The sequence below is a fragment of the Eumetopias jubatus genome, unplaced genomic scaffold, assembly GCF_037043125.1.
Source record: "Eumetopias jubatus isolate StellerSeaLion01/CBP00866 unplaced genomic scaffold, mEumJub1_p1.0 scaffold_13, whole genome shotgun sequence".
NCBI classification, from domain to species: Eukaryota; Metazoa; Chordata; class Mammalia; order Carnivora; family Otariidae; genus Eumetopias; species Eumetopias jubatus.
The window spans coordinates 4,806,888-4,821,748 of NW_028274819.1; the positions used below are offsets into that span (position 1 = coordinate 4,806,888).

The window sequence follows — 14,861 nt, forward strand, 5'->3', positions numbered from 1 at the left end:
TGGCAAAGGTTCTACAGCGAACCTGCTCTTGTGTGGCCAGACTGAGCTCAAGCTTCAGGAGGGCAAGGCAAGGGGCTTGCAGGGGGCGCATCTCAGGGAGGGGGCAGCCAGGATGGAGCAGGCCCAGGGTCAGCGGGGTGGGGGCGGGGCCAGAAGCGGGGGTGGGGGGGTGGGCAGGGCTATGGCAGGCAGGAGCAAGGAGCGGCGGGGTCAGAGCCAGGGTCAGGTAGAGGCAGGGGCGGGGCTTAGGAGGGGCGGGGCGGGGGCAGGGTCCGGTAGAGGCAGGGGCGGGGCTTAGGGGGGCGGGGCGGGGGCAGGCGGGGGGCGGGGCCGGCCTCACCGTCGCAGTCGGCCTCGTCGGAGCGGTCCTGGCAGTCGGCCTCGCCGTCGCAGCGCAGGCGCAGGTCCACGCACTGGCCCCGCGCGCAGGGGAACTGGGCTGCCGAGCACACCGGGCAGCCCTCCTCGTCGCTCTGGTCGTCACATTCGGGGAAGCCGTCGCAGCGCCAGGCCCCGGGGATGCAGTCGATCTCCCCGGTGGCGCACGCGAACTGGTCGGGGGAGCAGGTGGGAGGCTCTGCGGAGGACACAAACACCATCACGCCCCGCCCCGCGGGGCCATGCACTGCGGGGCTTCCAAGCGGGAGACGGTTCCGCCTGACCACGGTGCTGTACCCACACGGTCTCTAAGGGCAGTGTGATCTATCGCTGTCCCGCCTCTAGCCCCATAGTAAGATGAAAGTGGGGGTCATAAATGTTTGCTGAAAGGAGACAGGAATCTTCTTTGTTGCTTCTTTTAACTGTGGGGAAAGGGTCCTGAAGGGAAACCTGAGCTCTAAGCAGCAGGTGCTACACCGAGTCGAGGAGAAAATGCTCTTAGCTAGAAACTCGATCCTGACCACTGAGAAGCCAGGGCAGACCCACCTCCTATGGGTCTCCATCTCCTCACATGCCCTTCAGGGCATTGGGCCAGGTCTCTGGGGATGCGCACTGGAGCCCCACCTTTGCCTGCCTGGGGTCCCAGACGGGCTGCCCATCTAGTGTAGAGTCTGTATGCGTGCCCGCCTGGCCACACCTGAGCATCCACTGCCTGCACACGCACACACATAACACACACACTCCCCTTGAGAGATGGAGGGTCAGAAAGCAGGTGCTTAGGACCTGCCTCTGTTATAGGTCTGGGGCAGCTGGAGCAGTGGGGCTGGGACTCTGCAGGTGGCTAGCGCACCCACGGATACAGCAGGGGGCTGCTGGAGGACCTGCTGGGCATCTTGCTGGGGAGCAGGCTGGGAGGAGGCAGGAGCGCGAGGGTGCCATGGTGGGAGGGTGCAAGGGGCAGTAGGAAGGCTCCCGGTGGAGGGCGTCACCTAAAGCTGGGGAAGTGGGTGAGAAGGAGACAGGAGACCTGGGGCCACCTCCTCCCAGGTGACCATGGCAAGTCGCTCCTCTCCTCATGCTCACCTTCCTGAGTGCAGGCCAGGTGCTGGCCAGGACGCAGTTGGGGAGCAGGGTGGGGTCAGGTGGGAGTCGGACAGGTCTGGGTTTGAACCTGCACTCCCCTCGGCCACTCTGCACAACCAGACAAACGCCCCAACCTCCCAGAGCCTCCATTCCCTCATCCCTAAAACAGAAGCAGCCACGCGACGTCCCACGCTCCTCACAGGATGGCAAGGTAAGCGTGGGTGTGTGTGGCTGTGCCTGGCTCGGGAAGGGCTCAAGCAGCTTTAGTGGTGGTGCCACTGACAAAGCTGAAGCACGTGGCTGCACCTTCCACCGTCTGGCGCCTGCCACCTCCTGAGGCACAAGGCCCCTGGTCACCCCTGAAAATCCCTCCGAGCTCTTATCCTTCTGTGCTCTCCCCAGAGAAGTAGCCAGTCATCCACAAGTCTGAAGGGCTGAAACCGGGGGTGGGGGAGGGGCTGAAGGGGCGCCTCGTTCAGGTAGAGGCCCAGGGCCAGGGTCCAGGGGAGAGCCAAGCACTCTGGGCAGCCCTCTTCGCCAGAGCAGCCTGGACATCTGTGGGAGTCAGAGCCACGCAGGCCACAAAACCATGTGAGCCCTGGGGCTGGAACTTGGAAAAAAAAAAAAAAGGCCATAAAGAAGCTCAGGAGGGTCAAGGTGGCCCCCACCAGGGACAGCCACAAAATGTCCCCTCTGCTCTAGGCAAAACTCTCTGGGGTTCACAGTGTAAGGCAGAGCAGGAGAAAGCTCCAGAAGGACAGGGCCTGTGGTCCTACCCCCTGAGCTCCAGGGGCAAGGCGAGGTGAGAACGGGCACGCATGTACTGACAGGCACGTGCTGAGCATCTGTTACGTGTAGGACACGGTGTGGGTGCCGTAAGGGGCAAGGATAAGCAGAAAAGAGACAGGATTAAAACCAGCCGCTGAGCTCACAGAAGAAGGGGAGATGAGAGGATCCAACGTGGCCTGGGGGACAGGAGGGGCAGCAGAGAGGAAGCCCTAGCATTTGGGCTTCGTCACAGCGATGATGACAACTGTCACCTTTTTTTTAGGACTGCCCAGCATCCCACAGCTAATAGCAGCTGGCATTCCTGTGTGCCACGTGTTGGGGACCATGCAAGGCACTCGTTACACAATACCACAACTACTCCGAGGCAGGCGTTCTCGACCTCTCTACTCCACAGAAGAGAAAGCGGAGGCTCGGAGAGGGCAAGTGACCAGCCCAGGATTGCTCAGCTGGGGCGTGGGGGAGCTGGGATCTGCACCAGGTTTGTCTGACCCCGAAGCTTACATTCTTGACCACTCCCCACTCAGCTTTAGGGGAAGAAGAGGATCTAGGGTGGAAGGAGGGAGAACAGACAAAATTATAAAGAGAAACAGACAAGCCCACTATTGGAGTCAGAGACTTCAACACCCCCGCCGGGAACTGAGAGCTCACAGGCAGTCAGGAGGGACACAGACGGCCGAACAACACCATCCACCAACTGGATCAACTGGCATCTACAGAACACTTCCCCCAATAGGAGCAGATGACACATCCTTCTCAAGCTGACACGGAACACTCACCGAGAAAGACCACATGCTGGGTCATAATATACACCTGAACAAAGCTAAGAGGGTAGAAATCATATAAAGTATGTTCTCCGGCCACAGTGGAATAAAACTAGAAATCAGGGGCTCCTGGGTGGCTCAGTGGTTAAGCATCCACCTCTTGGTTTTGGCTCAGGCCATGATCTTAGGGTTCTGGGATCCAGGCCCACGTCAGGCTGCGTGCTCAACAGGGAGTCTGCTTGAGATTCTCTCTCTCCCTCTGCCCCTCCCCCTACTCGCACTTGCACTCTCAAATAAAAATAAATAAATCTTTAAAGATTTTATTTACTTATTTTACAGGGAGAGACACAGCGAGAGAGGGAACACAAGCAGGGGAGTGGGAGAGGGAGAAGCAGGCTCCCCACTGAGCAGGGAGCCCAATGCGGGGCTCGATCCCAGGACCCTGGGATCATGACCTGAGCCGAAGGCAGACGCTTAACGACTGAGCCACCCAGGCGCCCCAATAAATAAATCTTTAAACTAGAAATCAGTCACAGAGAGATAGCTGGGAAATCCCCAATTATTTCATTATCTAATCAACACACTTCTAAATAACTCAGGAGCCAAACAGATTGTCTTAGGAGAAATTTTAAAGCAATTTAAACTAAGGGAAGAAAACAGAACTCATCAAATTTGTAGGATGCAGCAAAAGCAGTACTTCGAGGGAAATGCACAGCCCCAAATGCACACACTGGAAAAGGAAGGCAGACGAAGAGACATTTGGTCCTGGAGGCTGGATGCCACAGTGACTGTGATTTTTAAAAGGATGCTGGGCAGGGACCTGGCAGGCGGGGAACCCAGTGTCCCAGGAGAAAGTGCTGAGGTCACACCTACCACCACAGGTCAGCAGGTTCTGCAGGAGCACGAGGTGGACCGGGCACGAGCACCGTGGTGTCCCGTCACCCTTGGCAATGCAGATGTGGGAGCAGCCGCCGTTGTCCCGGGCACACGGGTGGGCCGCTGTGGAGACAAAAAGGGGGAGGGGGTCAGTATCTGCCTCTCACCTCAGGACTGCAGCCTAGAGGGTGCTGGAAACAAGGGCCAGGCAAGAACTCACAAGAATGGGTGCTCCTGTGGGCCAGGCCCCTACACATCGTCCCACTTAATTCCCAGGGCAGCTTACGGGGTCTACTTCCTCTGCCGTGCATTTTACGGACAGGAAAACAGAGGCTGAAAGCACTCACATCACACGCTGGCCCATCTAGGCCAGCTCCCACTGTGCCCACAAGCAGCACTCTGCACTGCCTGTCTCTCGTGGTGGAGTGGATTGGGGGATGGCCCCCACATAGCCACGTCCTAATGCCTAGAATCTGTGAATGTGACTTTATTTGGAAAAAAAGGGGCTTCCCAGATGTAATCAAGTTAAGGATCCGGAGAGGAGATCATCCTGGATTTTCTGGGTGGGTCCTAACTCCAACGACAGGTGTCCCTGTAAGGGACCCCAGAGGAGGTGAAGACGCAGACACAGGAGAGAAGTCTGTGTGATGACAGAGGCAGGGACCGGAGCCCTGTGGATGCAAGGAACACCTGCCACCACCACAAACTGGAAGGGGCAAAGACCGTCCCCACCCACAGCCTCCAAAAGGGGTGCAGCCCCACTGCCCCCTTGATCTTGGACGTCTGGTCTCCAGCCTGTAGAATACACTTCCATTGCATTGAGTCACCCAGTTTGTGGCCATTTGTTACGGCAGCCACAGGAAGCTAATACACATGGGGATAAACATGTTCCTCCACCTCCTCTGTGTACGACTAGAGATGGATATAGGAGCATGTGTGTGTCTGTCTGTCTGTCCACTCTGTATTCAGTAAATACACCCCGGCTGCCGGCCAGATGCTTGCTGCCAGGACAGAGCGGTGAGCAGGGCCATTGTGGTCCCTGTCCCGTCCAGCTCCCTTAAAAGCTGCCCGTCTTCGAGGCCCTGGGGGCTGCCCTACCTGCCCGCCTCAGCCGGGCCCCTCACCCTCCCGCTGGCCATGCAGGACAGCAAATCCCCAGGGAACTCACAGTTTTCAATTCAGTGAACCGAATTAACCAACACCTGACCTACAGGAAGAAGCCTGGGAGGGTGGCTGCCCTCCCTCAGGTGAGAGGAAATGAGAGAAAGCACGGCTCCCAGCCCCACAGAAAAACCAGGGTCCTGCCTCAACCTCGGGAATTAAGTGCGTAAAGTGACAGAGGTCATGGTTTAGGGCAGGGGTCAACACACTTTCTCTATAAACAAGAAAGTAAACAGTTTTGGCGTGACGGGCCAGACCATCTGTCACAAGTCTTCCAGCTGTCACAGGAAGGCGGCCGTGCGTGGCACATAAGCCAATGGGCATGGCTGTGCACCAATAAAACTTTATTCACAAAATCAGGTGATGCCCGGATGGGCCCAGGGGCCGTGGAGCGCCACCTGTGGTTTAGAGGTGAGCTGCAGAGTTTCGTGAGTAAGCAGGTTGGGTGCCCCACGTCCCAGACCAACACGGGAGAGCTCACTCAAGGGTCCCCCACCCTCACCCCAAACGAGGAGCCTCTCCACGTCACCCTAGACGTTGCACATTAGCACTCACAGCGGCGCCCCCGTCTCCGACCTCATCCCTCTTTGTTAAACATTTCCTGGCTCTCCCATCTCCTAAGGTCCAAGGAGCTGCTGGTCGGCCTGCCAGGCTTTATGCCAACACCAGCAGGTCTGGACATTCGTGGGTTCAAAGTTCACCATTCCGACCACGGCCGGCAGTTCTCAAGGCTGTGACACCCAGGACTCCGTGGCTTCGCTGAGAATGGTGTAAGGGGCCAGGGAAACTCGGGCACTCTGACCCACATCCGTCAGGTGCCTGAGCGGACTGGAAGCTGCTTACGCAGCGGCTTCACTTATCCAGGACCCGGCCGAGAACCCACAAGGCCAGAAACCAGCCACTCAGCAGTCAACACAGAAGTGACCGATTCAGTTCATCAGAGGTGACGCCCCCAGCTCCAGAGAGAAGCTTATTCACCGAGAACATGCCGCCTGAGCCAAGGGGGAGCCAAGGAATCAGTAGGAGTCACTCAGAGCAGGACAGGAAAGGCGATCAGAGACAGGGCCTCCGGGGAGGGGAGACACGGCCAGCGGGAGGGTGAGGGGCCCGGCTGAGGCGGGCAGGTAGGGCAGCCCCCAGGGCCTCGAAGACGGGCAGCTTAAGGGAGCTGGACGGGACAGGACCGCGATGGCCCTGCTCACCGCTCTGTCCTGGCAGCAAGCATCCGGCTGGCAGCCGAGGTGTATTTACTGAATACAGAGTGGGCAGACAGACAGACACACACATGCTCCTATATCCAGCTCTAGCCGTACACAGAGGGGGTGGAGGAACAAGAGGTCCCCCAAGTGTAATAAGGGTCCCTCCCACCCAGCCCTTCGGCGAATCCTAAATCCCATTTCCCAGCCTGAACCCCTGCACAGTGGGTGCGATGAGCCACGTCATGCCCATGGTTTTGTTCCCGTCCGCGGCAAGGGCGTTTTGCACTTGGCAGTGAGGCTACTCATCAGTTGAGTTGGAGTTAATCAAAAGGGATACTAATTTAAAGGTGGGTCAGACTCGGACCTGTTGCTGAGACGGAGGGGCAGCGAGGGCCGAGAGTGGCCCCGGCCAACCGCAAGTCCCGCGGTCCTCACCCTGGCCAGCCTCCTACTTGCTCCGAGGGATCGGTTCGGGGCTCTGCACAGACGCCCGCCCTCCCGTCGGGCACCTGCCCACAACACTCCCCGCCCCCAACCCCCACATACAGAACTCCTCTAGGCTGGTATCCTCCACAGCGTGGATGCCCGTCAGATGGGCGACTCGGCCCTGGACTCGGGTCCGCTTGTCGCCGGTGGTCTTCTCCACACGCTCGATCATCTGCTGCTGCCGGTCAATCCAGTAGAGGTGCTTGCCCAGCACGGTCAGACCCATGGGCTGCACGATGTTGGCGTCCTCCAGGGTCAGGCGGTTGGCCCCTATGAGTGGGACAGATGCCCCCCACCCCGAGTGGCGGCGGCTGACCCCCAGAGCTCAGTCCATGCTGAGCTCAAAACAGAGGGCTGCCAGGGGCCCCAGGGGATTCCGTGCTCCGGCCAGGGCCAGGAGCTAGAGCAGCTCCCCTGCAAGCAGCCCTCGGACAGCCCTGCTCCCACTGGGCTGGCCCCTCCCCTCCACCCCACGCATGGAAGAAAAGCCCCTCTAAGCTCCTCTTTGGCCTCAGGGCATCCCAGTCTAAGAGGAAGTCCACTGAGGGCAGCTACAAGTGTGGGTGCTGGAGGCAGAGGGGTCACACTCCTGTCCCAGCCCGCGCTGTGGGACCCTGGCCAGGTCACCCACCCTCTCGGAGACTCCTCTTCTGCCTCACCACATGGGGATCATTCAGGACCTATGTCTGCAACACTCGGCTGGGACTCTATGTGGTAGACACAGAGCCCCAGCACAAGGCCCACCCGAAACAGACCCCTGCCTGACAAACGTGGTGGCTGGTACCACCATTACGGATGACAAGGGAGGCCGGCTGTCCCAGGCAAGGTCAGATCTGTGGTTTGCTGAGGGACCCAATGCCCAGGGCAGCCCCAGGGCACATACCTGACAGGTCACAGCTTTCGATGCGCTTCAGGTCCGCGTCCACCCAGAAGAGCTTGCCCAGCCTGTTGTCCACCACGAGGGCCACAGGCCGGATGAGGCCCGTGGTGAAGAGGACCTCACGCTCGGTGCCGTCCAAGGCCGCTCGCTCGATCTTGGCCGCGCGGTCCTGCATGTTGGTGAAGTATAGGTACCTGCGGGAGGGGGGCAGGTAAAGGACGGGTGTCACGGCCTGCCCGCTCCACGGCCAGGATGGAGCACGCAAAGCACCAGAGAGAGCAGGCCCGGATCCAGCAGGGCTGGCCCCCAAGGCTGTATGGGGTTGAATGGTGTCCCCCGCGCCCAAGAATTCTATCTACCCAGAACTCAGAATGCGACCTTAATTGGAAACTGAATCTTTGTAGATGCCGTTAAGAATCAAGGTGAGGCCATCTGGTCAACACCTGAAGCCCCCAGAAGCTGGAAGAGAGACAAGGAAGGGTCCCTGCAGAGCCTCCCGAGGGGGCACAGCTCTGCTGACACTTAGCTTTAGACATCTGGCCCCTGGAACTGTGAAAGTTCTTTTAATCCCCCAGATGGTAGTCGTTTGTTGTGACAGCCTCAAGGACTAGCACGTGCTCTGGCTAAGTCCCTGCCTCCGTGGAGGCCAGCCTCAAAGGAGACTCGTTGTTAAAGAGCCACCTAAAATAACTAGGCTTGTGCTCCCTGACCCCTTGTGTGCTGCAGGGGCTGATACCACCATCATCCTCAGATTCTCAGATGAAGACACTGAATCCCTGAGCTTACATCACCTGTGTGAGGTCGCAAGGGCAGCAAGTGGATGGGGTCAGGTTTCAACCTTGGTCTGCCCAGCCCAGGACCTGTGTTCACACGAGCCATCCCCAGGCGTGAGCTCCATCAAGTGGTGCCTCCACAAGTCTGAGCCCCACCTGGTGGCAGCCCTGCAGATGCCTGAAGGTGGCTGTTGTGTGCTTGCCGCCAGCCCCCAAACCTTTGCGTGCCTAGCTTTAGTTCTGAGCCTTAGGTCATGTGGCTTTCGGTCTCCCTCTCACCCTGTTTATTCCCTTTGGGACCCTCCGAGTCTGTCTACATCTTCACGGAAGGAAGAAGCTCCCAGGAGTTGAGGCCGTGCCCAGAAAAGTGGTGAGCTCCCTGTGATAGAAGGTATGCAAGTGAATAACCAGCCATCAGCTGGGACACTCTGGAAGGGATTTTTTGTTTTGGGTTCAGATTTGATGGGGATGGTACAAAACCTATGAACTAAAACTTCTATCCTTTCTCTGTCTCCCCGCTGGGGTGCAGAACCCTGCACTGCGGTGCCCGCCCACCCCTCGGCCTCGCACCCTCGCTCGGCGTTGACGACGATAGCCCGGGGCTTGTCACGGTCCCCACGGAGCACCACACCCATGGCGTCTCCATTCAGCCGATGGACGTTGATGGTATTGGTGGCCTCACATGTCCAGAACAGCGTCCGGCTGTAGATGTCGATGCTGAGGTCGTGGGGCTGCCTGTCTGGGTTTTGGCTCTGGCTTGGAGAGGTCAAAACAAAGGGCTGTAAAAACAAAGAGACGAGCATTGGCTACGGCCATCACGGGAGGGCAGAGGCCTCGGTTTCTGAGTCCAGACTGCAAGTGGGGACTCCGGCCCTACCCGGGGCCCCTTCCTGTCAGACCAGCGTGCACCACACACCCGTCTGAGGGGGAAACTGACCAAGCAGCAGCTCCTGGCAGGGCTCTCGGCCGTTAGCTCAGATCTCCAGCCCTCCCACCCACAAATTCGCAGCGGGCTGTCAGCTCCCATGCCCTCCAGGTCCTGTTCCTGCCCCACAGAAGGACCGCCCACCTGGTGGCTCCACAGTCAGCCCGGGATCACAGTCTCCTTCTCGAGACATCTTTTCTCTTCTTGCTTAATGTCTCGGACTCATGCTTTTGGAAGAAGACCTTCAAACCTTGTTATTTTTTAAATTTAGGGTGCCAGGACAATAGGTGTATAGAACAGAAGTCCACTCCTCGCAGCCCTCTTCTCTGAGGGAAAGGCCAGGGGTGCAGGCCCAGGTAGGGGGGGTGGGTGACACACAGCGCATCTCCAGAGCAAGAGGCAGATGCCCCTCTCGGCGGGGGTTCTGTCTACACCCTGCATCTCCGCCCTGGGAGTCTCTCTGGAGAACTATGCCTGACTCTCTGCCACCTGCTGCATCTCAGGGTCGAGCCCTGGTTTTCAGAACTACCAGAGAATACCTTGTTTCACGAAATGCTGCAGAAGGAGGGGAGAGCCTCATCTCCCTTACCGGCCGGAAGCCTGACTCCCTGGTGGATCTGGGCCCCTTGGGTTACCCCGAAAGGTTCTCAGGTGATACGATCTGGTGCAAAGTGGGCTTCCTGGAGCGACTACCAACAGTTTGGATAAAAAGTCCCTTCCTCTGTGAAGGGCATCATTGAGATGATGCTCTGCTAAGAGGTCACTGCAAACTTTATCCATCTCTCGTCAGCAGTCAAAACAAAGTCTCCTGGTGCAAGAAGGGGCTTGCAGCCAAAAAGAAGCCCCTTCACGAGGCCCAGCCTCTTGAACCCAGCTAGAAACGAACAGCACCCTACGCGCAAACAGGAGCCTCTGGTCCAGTCCCACTGGGCAGCTAGAAGCGTGTGACTCACATGTGAACACAAAACACTGCTTTAAAGGGTCGTGTGTCTCTGCAGGTAACAACATCCACATCCCCAAGAGCTGGGGGTTCTGGGAGCCAAGCGTCAGGTCCAGCTGGGCACATTCCTTTCCCAAGAGCCATAGACTCTGGCCAAAGACCACAGCCCGGGGCACCTGCCGGGCTGGGAGTGAAGCAAGATTCCAGCCAGCCCTAGCAGGAATCAGGCTCCCCATGGAGGGTGGGTCTGTGAGGGCCGAGCATAAAACCAGACTTTGGGGCACCGGTCATCAGAACAACCAGCTGCAAAATGCAGGGAGCATGAGATGACACACTGCCCACACCTCTCCTACCCAGGCATCCCAACATTACGTACGTTTAGTACAATAAAAAAAGTTTACTGGAAAAACAGTTTAGTCAAGTAGATAATGATTTAAATCATCATCCTTGGGGAGACACCTGGGTGGCTCAGTCGGTTAAGCATCTGCCTTCAGTTCAGGTCACGGTCCCAGGGTCCTGGGATCAAGCCCCGAGTCGGGCTCCCTGCTCAGCGGGGAGCCTGCTTCTCCCTCTGCCCCTGCCTGTGTGCTCTCTCACGCTCTCAAATAAATGAAATCTAAGTCAATCAATCAAAAACAAAAAACAAAAAACAAAACAAAACTTCATTCTTGGGGGTAAGGGGTGCCCCTAATAAAGAATCAAAGGCACCAGAGGGTGGAGCTTAGCAAGACTCACAGGAAGGGAAACAGATGTTTCCCAAATTAAGTAGAAACCCAGAAGGTGTCCCTAAAGGACTTTCCCTTCAAAGTCTCTCCCTGCTTTTGCCAGACACCAGGAAAGAACACTTCCTGAAGAGACTTTAAGGCAATTTGCACCCAGCACCTTCCTCAGCAGGGAAGCCACGGGCCATCAATTCACACTTCCCATCCTCCAAAGGACTCAACTCGACTGTCACCTGTCCTGGAAGGGATGGAAGGAACGCATTCCCACCATTCTGCCAGGCTCTGCCCGCCCCCACGCCCCCGCAGAGATGATACCACAGCTGCCCAGGCTCAGCTGGGACTTTTATCGCCAACCAAGGACACAGACCGCAGGGGACGGCTTGTCAACGCTGTGCTGTCAATGGAGTAATCCCGGACACAGCGCTGGGACTCAGGTCAGGGTGGAGAAGAGCCAAGGGAACTTCACAGACACAAAAATCGTCTGGAAGTCTCCACCGGCGGCATTTGTCTGCGTCGCCTTGTAACAGAGCCAAGATTTCACCATAGGACATGAGGTCTGACCCTGATCACGCCACAGAGAAAGGGAGGGTTCGGTAGCTTCTGTACAAGGAGTCTTTGGAAACTGGCGGGCTGGGCCAGGCATGGCGGTGAATGCCACACTAACGGAACGCCAGCCACATGGAGACCCCGAGTGGGCCCCGAGGCCGCCGTGAGATGGTCCTTCACGGAACGGGTCACCGAAACCTAACATGAAAGCGGGCCGTTCTGCTACAATAAGCATTTTGAAAAGGCATACTTGTTCTGATGCATCGATTCACCGGGGCCCAGGGTCAGCCTAACACGGATTTTGCATTTGCCAAAGCACAACCTCATCCCTGAGAAGCGCTGGGTGAATGCGAGGGCGGCCCGCACGAGCACACACCTGCAGCGCCCTCTGCCGCCCGTGTGCGGCGAGCCACGCCCGTGCACGCTGGGCGCGTAACTTCCCGCCCCCACGGCTCAAGCAAACCCACGAGCTGTGGCCCTCCCCGCCCCCACGTCCTCAGCCAACTTCGGGTCTCTTCAAGGTCATTAGGAGTTACGTCTTTAATCCTTTAACATATGCAAAAAGGTGTACCTGTATTTATGAGGTCCCTACCTTTTCTTCACCTGTCCCTGGCAAAAATTTTGAGCGCTGTGCGCCTCGCCCCCTTCTCCCATAGCCCTGTGGTTTTGCTGCGTGATTCTGCATGGCGTAGTGAGGTTTCCGAACGCTTGTGTTGCATTACAGTGAAACTGACTCTGCAAGTCCAATGAACTAAGAATAAATCCAGAATAACCGATACCAACTAGCCTTCCACAAAACCACTGTGGAAAGGGGAAAAAAAAAATCCCATTTCTACCTATAATCACAATCTAAGGGTTTCACACTGCTCAGGATTACACCCTGGGACGGCATAGTTAGAGCCCAGGTTGCTGTTGACGCAAGCCATGCTCTGTTGGCACCCCTCTGCTAAGCAAAAGGGAACGGCAGCCTGGAAACGGCCCGGGGGAGCTCCCTGCCGAAGTGACCCCCGTGTCCCCCAACAGGTACACTTGCCTGGGTCCCGTCATCCTTGGCTCGCTTGATGTTCTGGCGCCCATCCACCCAGTAGATGAACTTGTCCAGTGGGTCATAGTCGATGGCCTTGACGTTCCTCAGCCCATGCAAGGGTAGGATGAGGTCTGGGCTGTGCTGGTCGTCAGGGATCATGCGGCTGATGGCACATTTCTGGCTGAACAGCAGGAAGGTGGTGGGCGCTAGAATGGGCAAAGAGACAAGGGGGCTGCGCGTCAGCGTCCGGAGCTGAAGAGGGGGTCGGCAGGGAGGGACGGCATTCCGCTTTCTCCTAAGAGGCAGATTTGCATATGTACCTACTAAATGCACTGGGGAAAACACGGGAAGGACATAAAGCTACTTCCTGGGGGTGGACTATGACGGATTCTACTTTCCACGTTATGTGTGTCTCTGTTTCAACATTTCGTAAGTGCGTGAACTATTTTGAAATAGACAGCATTTTTAAATTATCGAGACTTAAGACAGAAGGAGGGTGAAGGTAGGAAATACCAAACTCCCACCCATAAACGTACTTAATGCTCAGATAACTGTATCATTTGCCGTACGCCCGTATGTGTTCACGTGAACTGCTGAAACTGTATGAAGTGAACCTGACACGGGAGGGGACACATTACGGGGGTGTCAGTGAGCCAAACTGCCCAGGCGCAGAAATCGCACTGCTCAGAATGTGTCGGAGGTGACGGTCAGAGCCACTGTCAGAGAATTACAGTTGGGTGGTTTGAAACTAAGTCATGGCCCCAGGTCTGCCGGCCACAAGAGCAGAGGCTCGAGTTACAGGCATCCCCGCCGGTGGGTGACTGCACCTTTGCGCTGACCCTTCAAGGTGATGGCCCCCAGGGGACGGGGACCACGGGGCCAAAGGGGTCCCAAGAGTAGGGAGGCCCAGGTGGAGGACCTGCTGCTTCATCAAGACACAAATACACGGGCCAAGCCCTCAGCTGAGACAGTCCATAGCACAATCTCTGGATGTAAAATCCACTCGCAGGGGAGAGCACTCACTCCCAGAGCCAGGCCTAGGCCTCCAGGTAACATGCAGCTTACGCAGTGTACAACCTACTCAACCATCCAGGAACACTGCGGAGGTACCAAGGTACCTCCAGACAAGACTCTCCTCTGTGCCTCCGCCCCCAGAGCCGGCCTGACCCACACGGGGGAGAGGGGCGCGGGGGCGCAGCAAGGCACTTACGGCTGCAGTTGCGGCTGCTGGGGTCCAGGGTGTAGTGGGAAGCACAGCCACAGCGGTGGCCGCCTGGGATGGCGAGGCACAACTGCCCACACTGCCCGTTGTTGTGCACGCAATCGTTGAGGCCGTCCTGGCGGGAGGAGTGGAACACCAGGATGTCCATCACGAAGTCCAGGTGGCCCTGGATGAGGGTGCGGTTCCGGCCACTGGCCTTGTCGGCCCTCTCGATGCTGTGCAGGTTCCAGTCGGTCCAGTAGATGTAATCACTGTACTGCGTCAGGCCGAAGGGGTGCGGGAGGTCGTCGGCGATCACAACGCGCTCCTGACCTGCGCGGACACACACGGGCACAGCGTCAGCGATGCATGGCCGGGCCCCGGCGCGGGGCTGACCGGCTCAAAGCTGCCTGGCAACCTGCGTCAGAGTCAGAGTGGCCCACCGCTTCGGAAAACAAAGCAGGGCCGACTGCAGCCGGAGTCCGCCTACCCTGTGACCAGGCAAGTCCCCTCCTCCTCCGCACTGGAAATGCACATGCCATACAGGCTGAAACGTGCACAGAGCCACAACCGGGAAACAACCCAGATGTCCATCAGCAGCAGAGTGGATGGGGGCACCCGGGTGGCTCTCAGTCAGTGAAGCGTCTGCCTTCAGCTCAGGTCACTATCCTGGAGTCCCGGGATCGAGCCCCGCATCGGACTCCCCGCTCGGCGGGGAGTCTGCTTCTCCCTCTGCCCCTCCCCAAGCTCGAGGGTGTGCATTCCCTCTCTCTCAAACAAATAAATAAATCTCTTTTAAAATTTTTTTAAAAAATCAATTAAAAGGGGGGCCCAGCTGGCTTAGTCCATGGAGCATGCAACTCTTGATGGTCGTGAGTTTGAGCCCCATACTGGGAGTAGAGACGATTAAAAATCTTAAAAAAAAAAAAAAAAAAATCAATGAAAAATTTTGAGACTAGGAAAAAATACGCCGACATGTCAATACTGATTAACATGGGGTGGTGAAAATTATGAATAATTACTTTTCCTTCCTGTGTTTCTGTGTTTTCAGCAAAGTCCTACGTTGTTTAGTTTACCATCAGAAACAAGCCCGTTATGACATAAAGACGTTCCC

The 14,861-nt window shown here is 57.3% G+C and overlaps 1 protein-coding gene across 2 annotated transcripts in view; it reads right to left on the bottom strand.

Moving 5' to 3' along the window:
- Positions 1–14,861, bottom strand: part of LRP5 (LDL receptor related protein 5) — a 101,272-nt gene that overhangs the window by 11,077 nt on the left and 75,334 nt on the right. For both annotated transcript variants that reach the window (XM_088017431.1, XM_028118284.2), the window contains exons 12-18: positions 13,757–14,080; positions 12,553–12,752; positions 8,957–9,165; positions 7,617–7,807; positions 6,794–7,003; positions 3,885–4,010; positions 341–577 (exon numbers count right to left, since the gene is read on the bottom strand). In XM_088017431.1, coding sequence (XP_087873557.1) covers positions 341–577; positions 3,885–4,010; positions 6,794–7,003; positions 7,617–7,807; positions 8,957–9,165; positions 12,553–12,752; positions 13,757–14,080 — 1,497 coding nt within the window. The remainder of the gene's footprint in view (positions 1–340; positions 578–3,884; positions 4,011–6,793; positions 7,004–7,616; positions 7,808–8,956; positions 9,166–12,552; positions 12,753–13,756; positions 14,081–14,861) is intronic.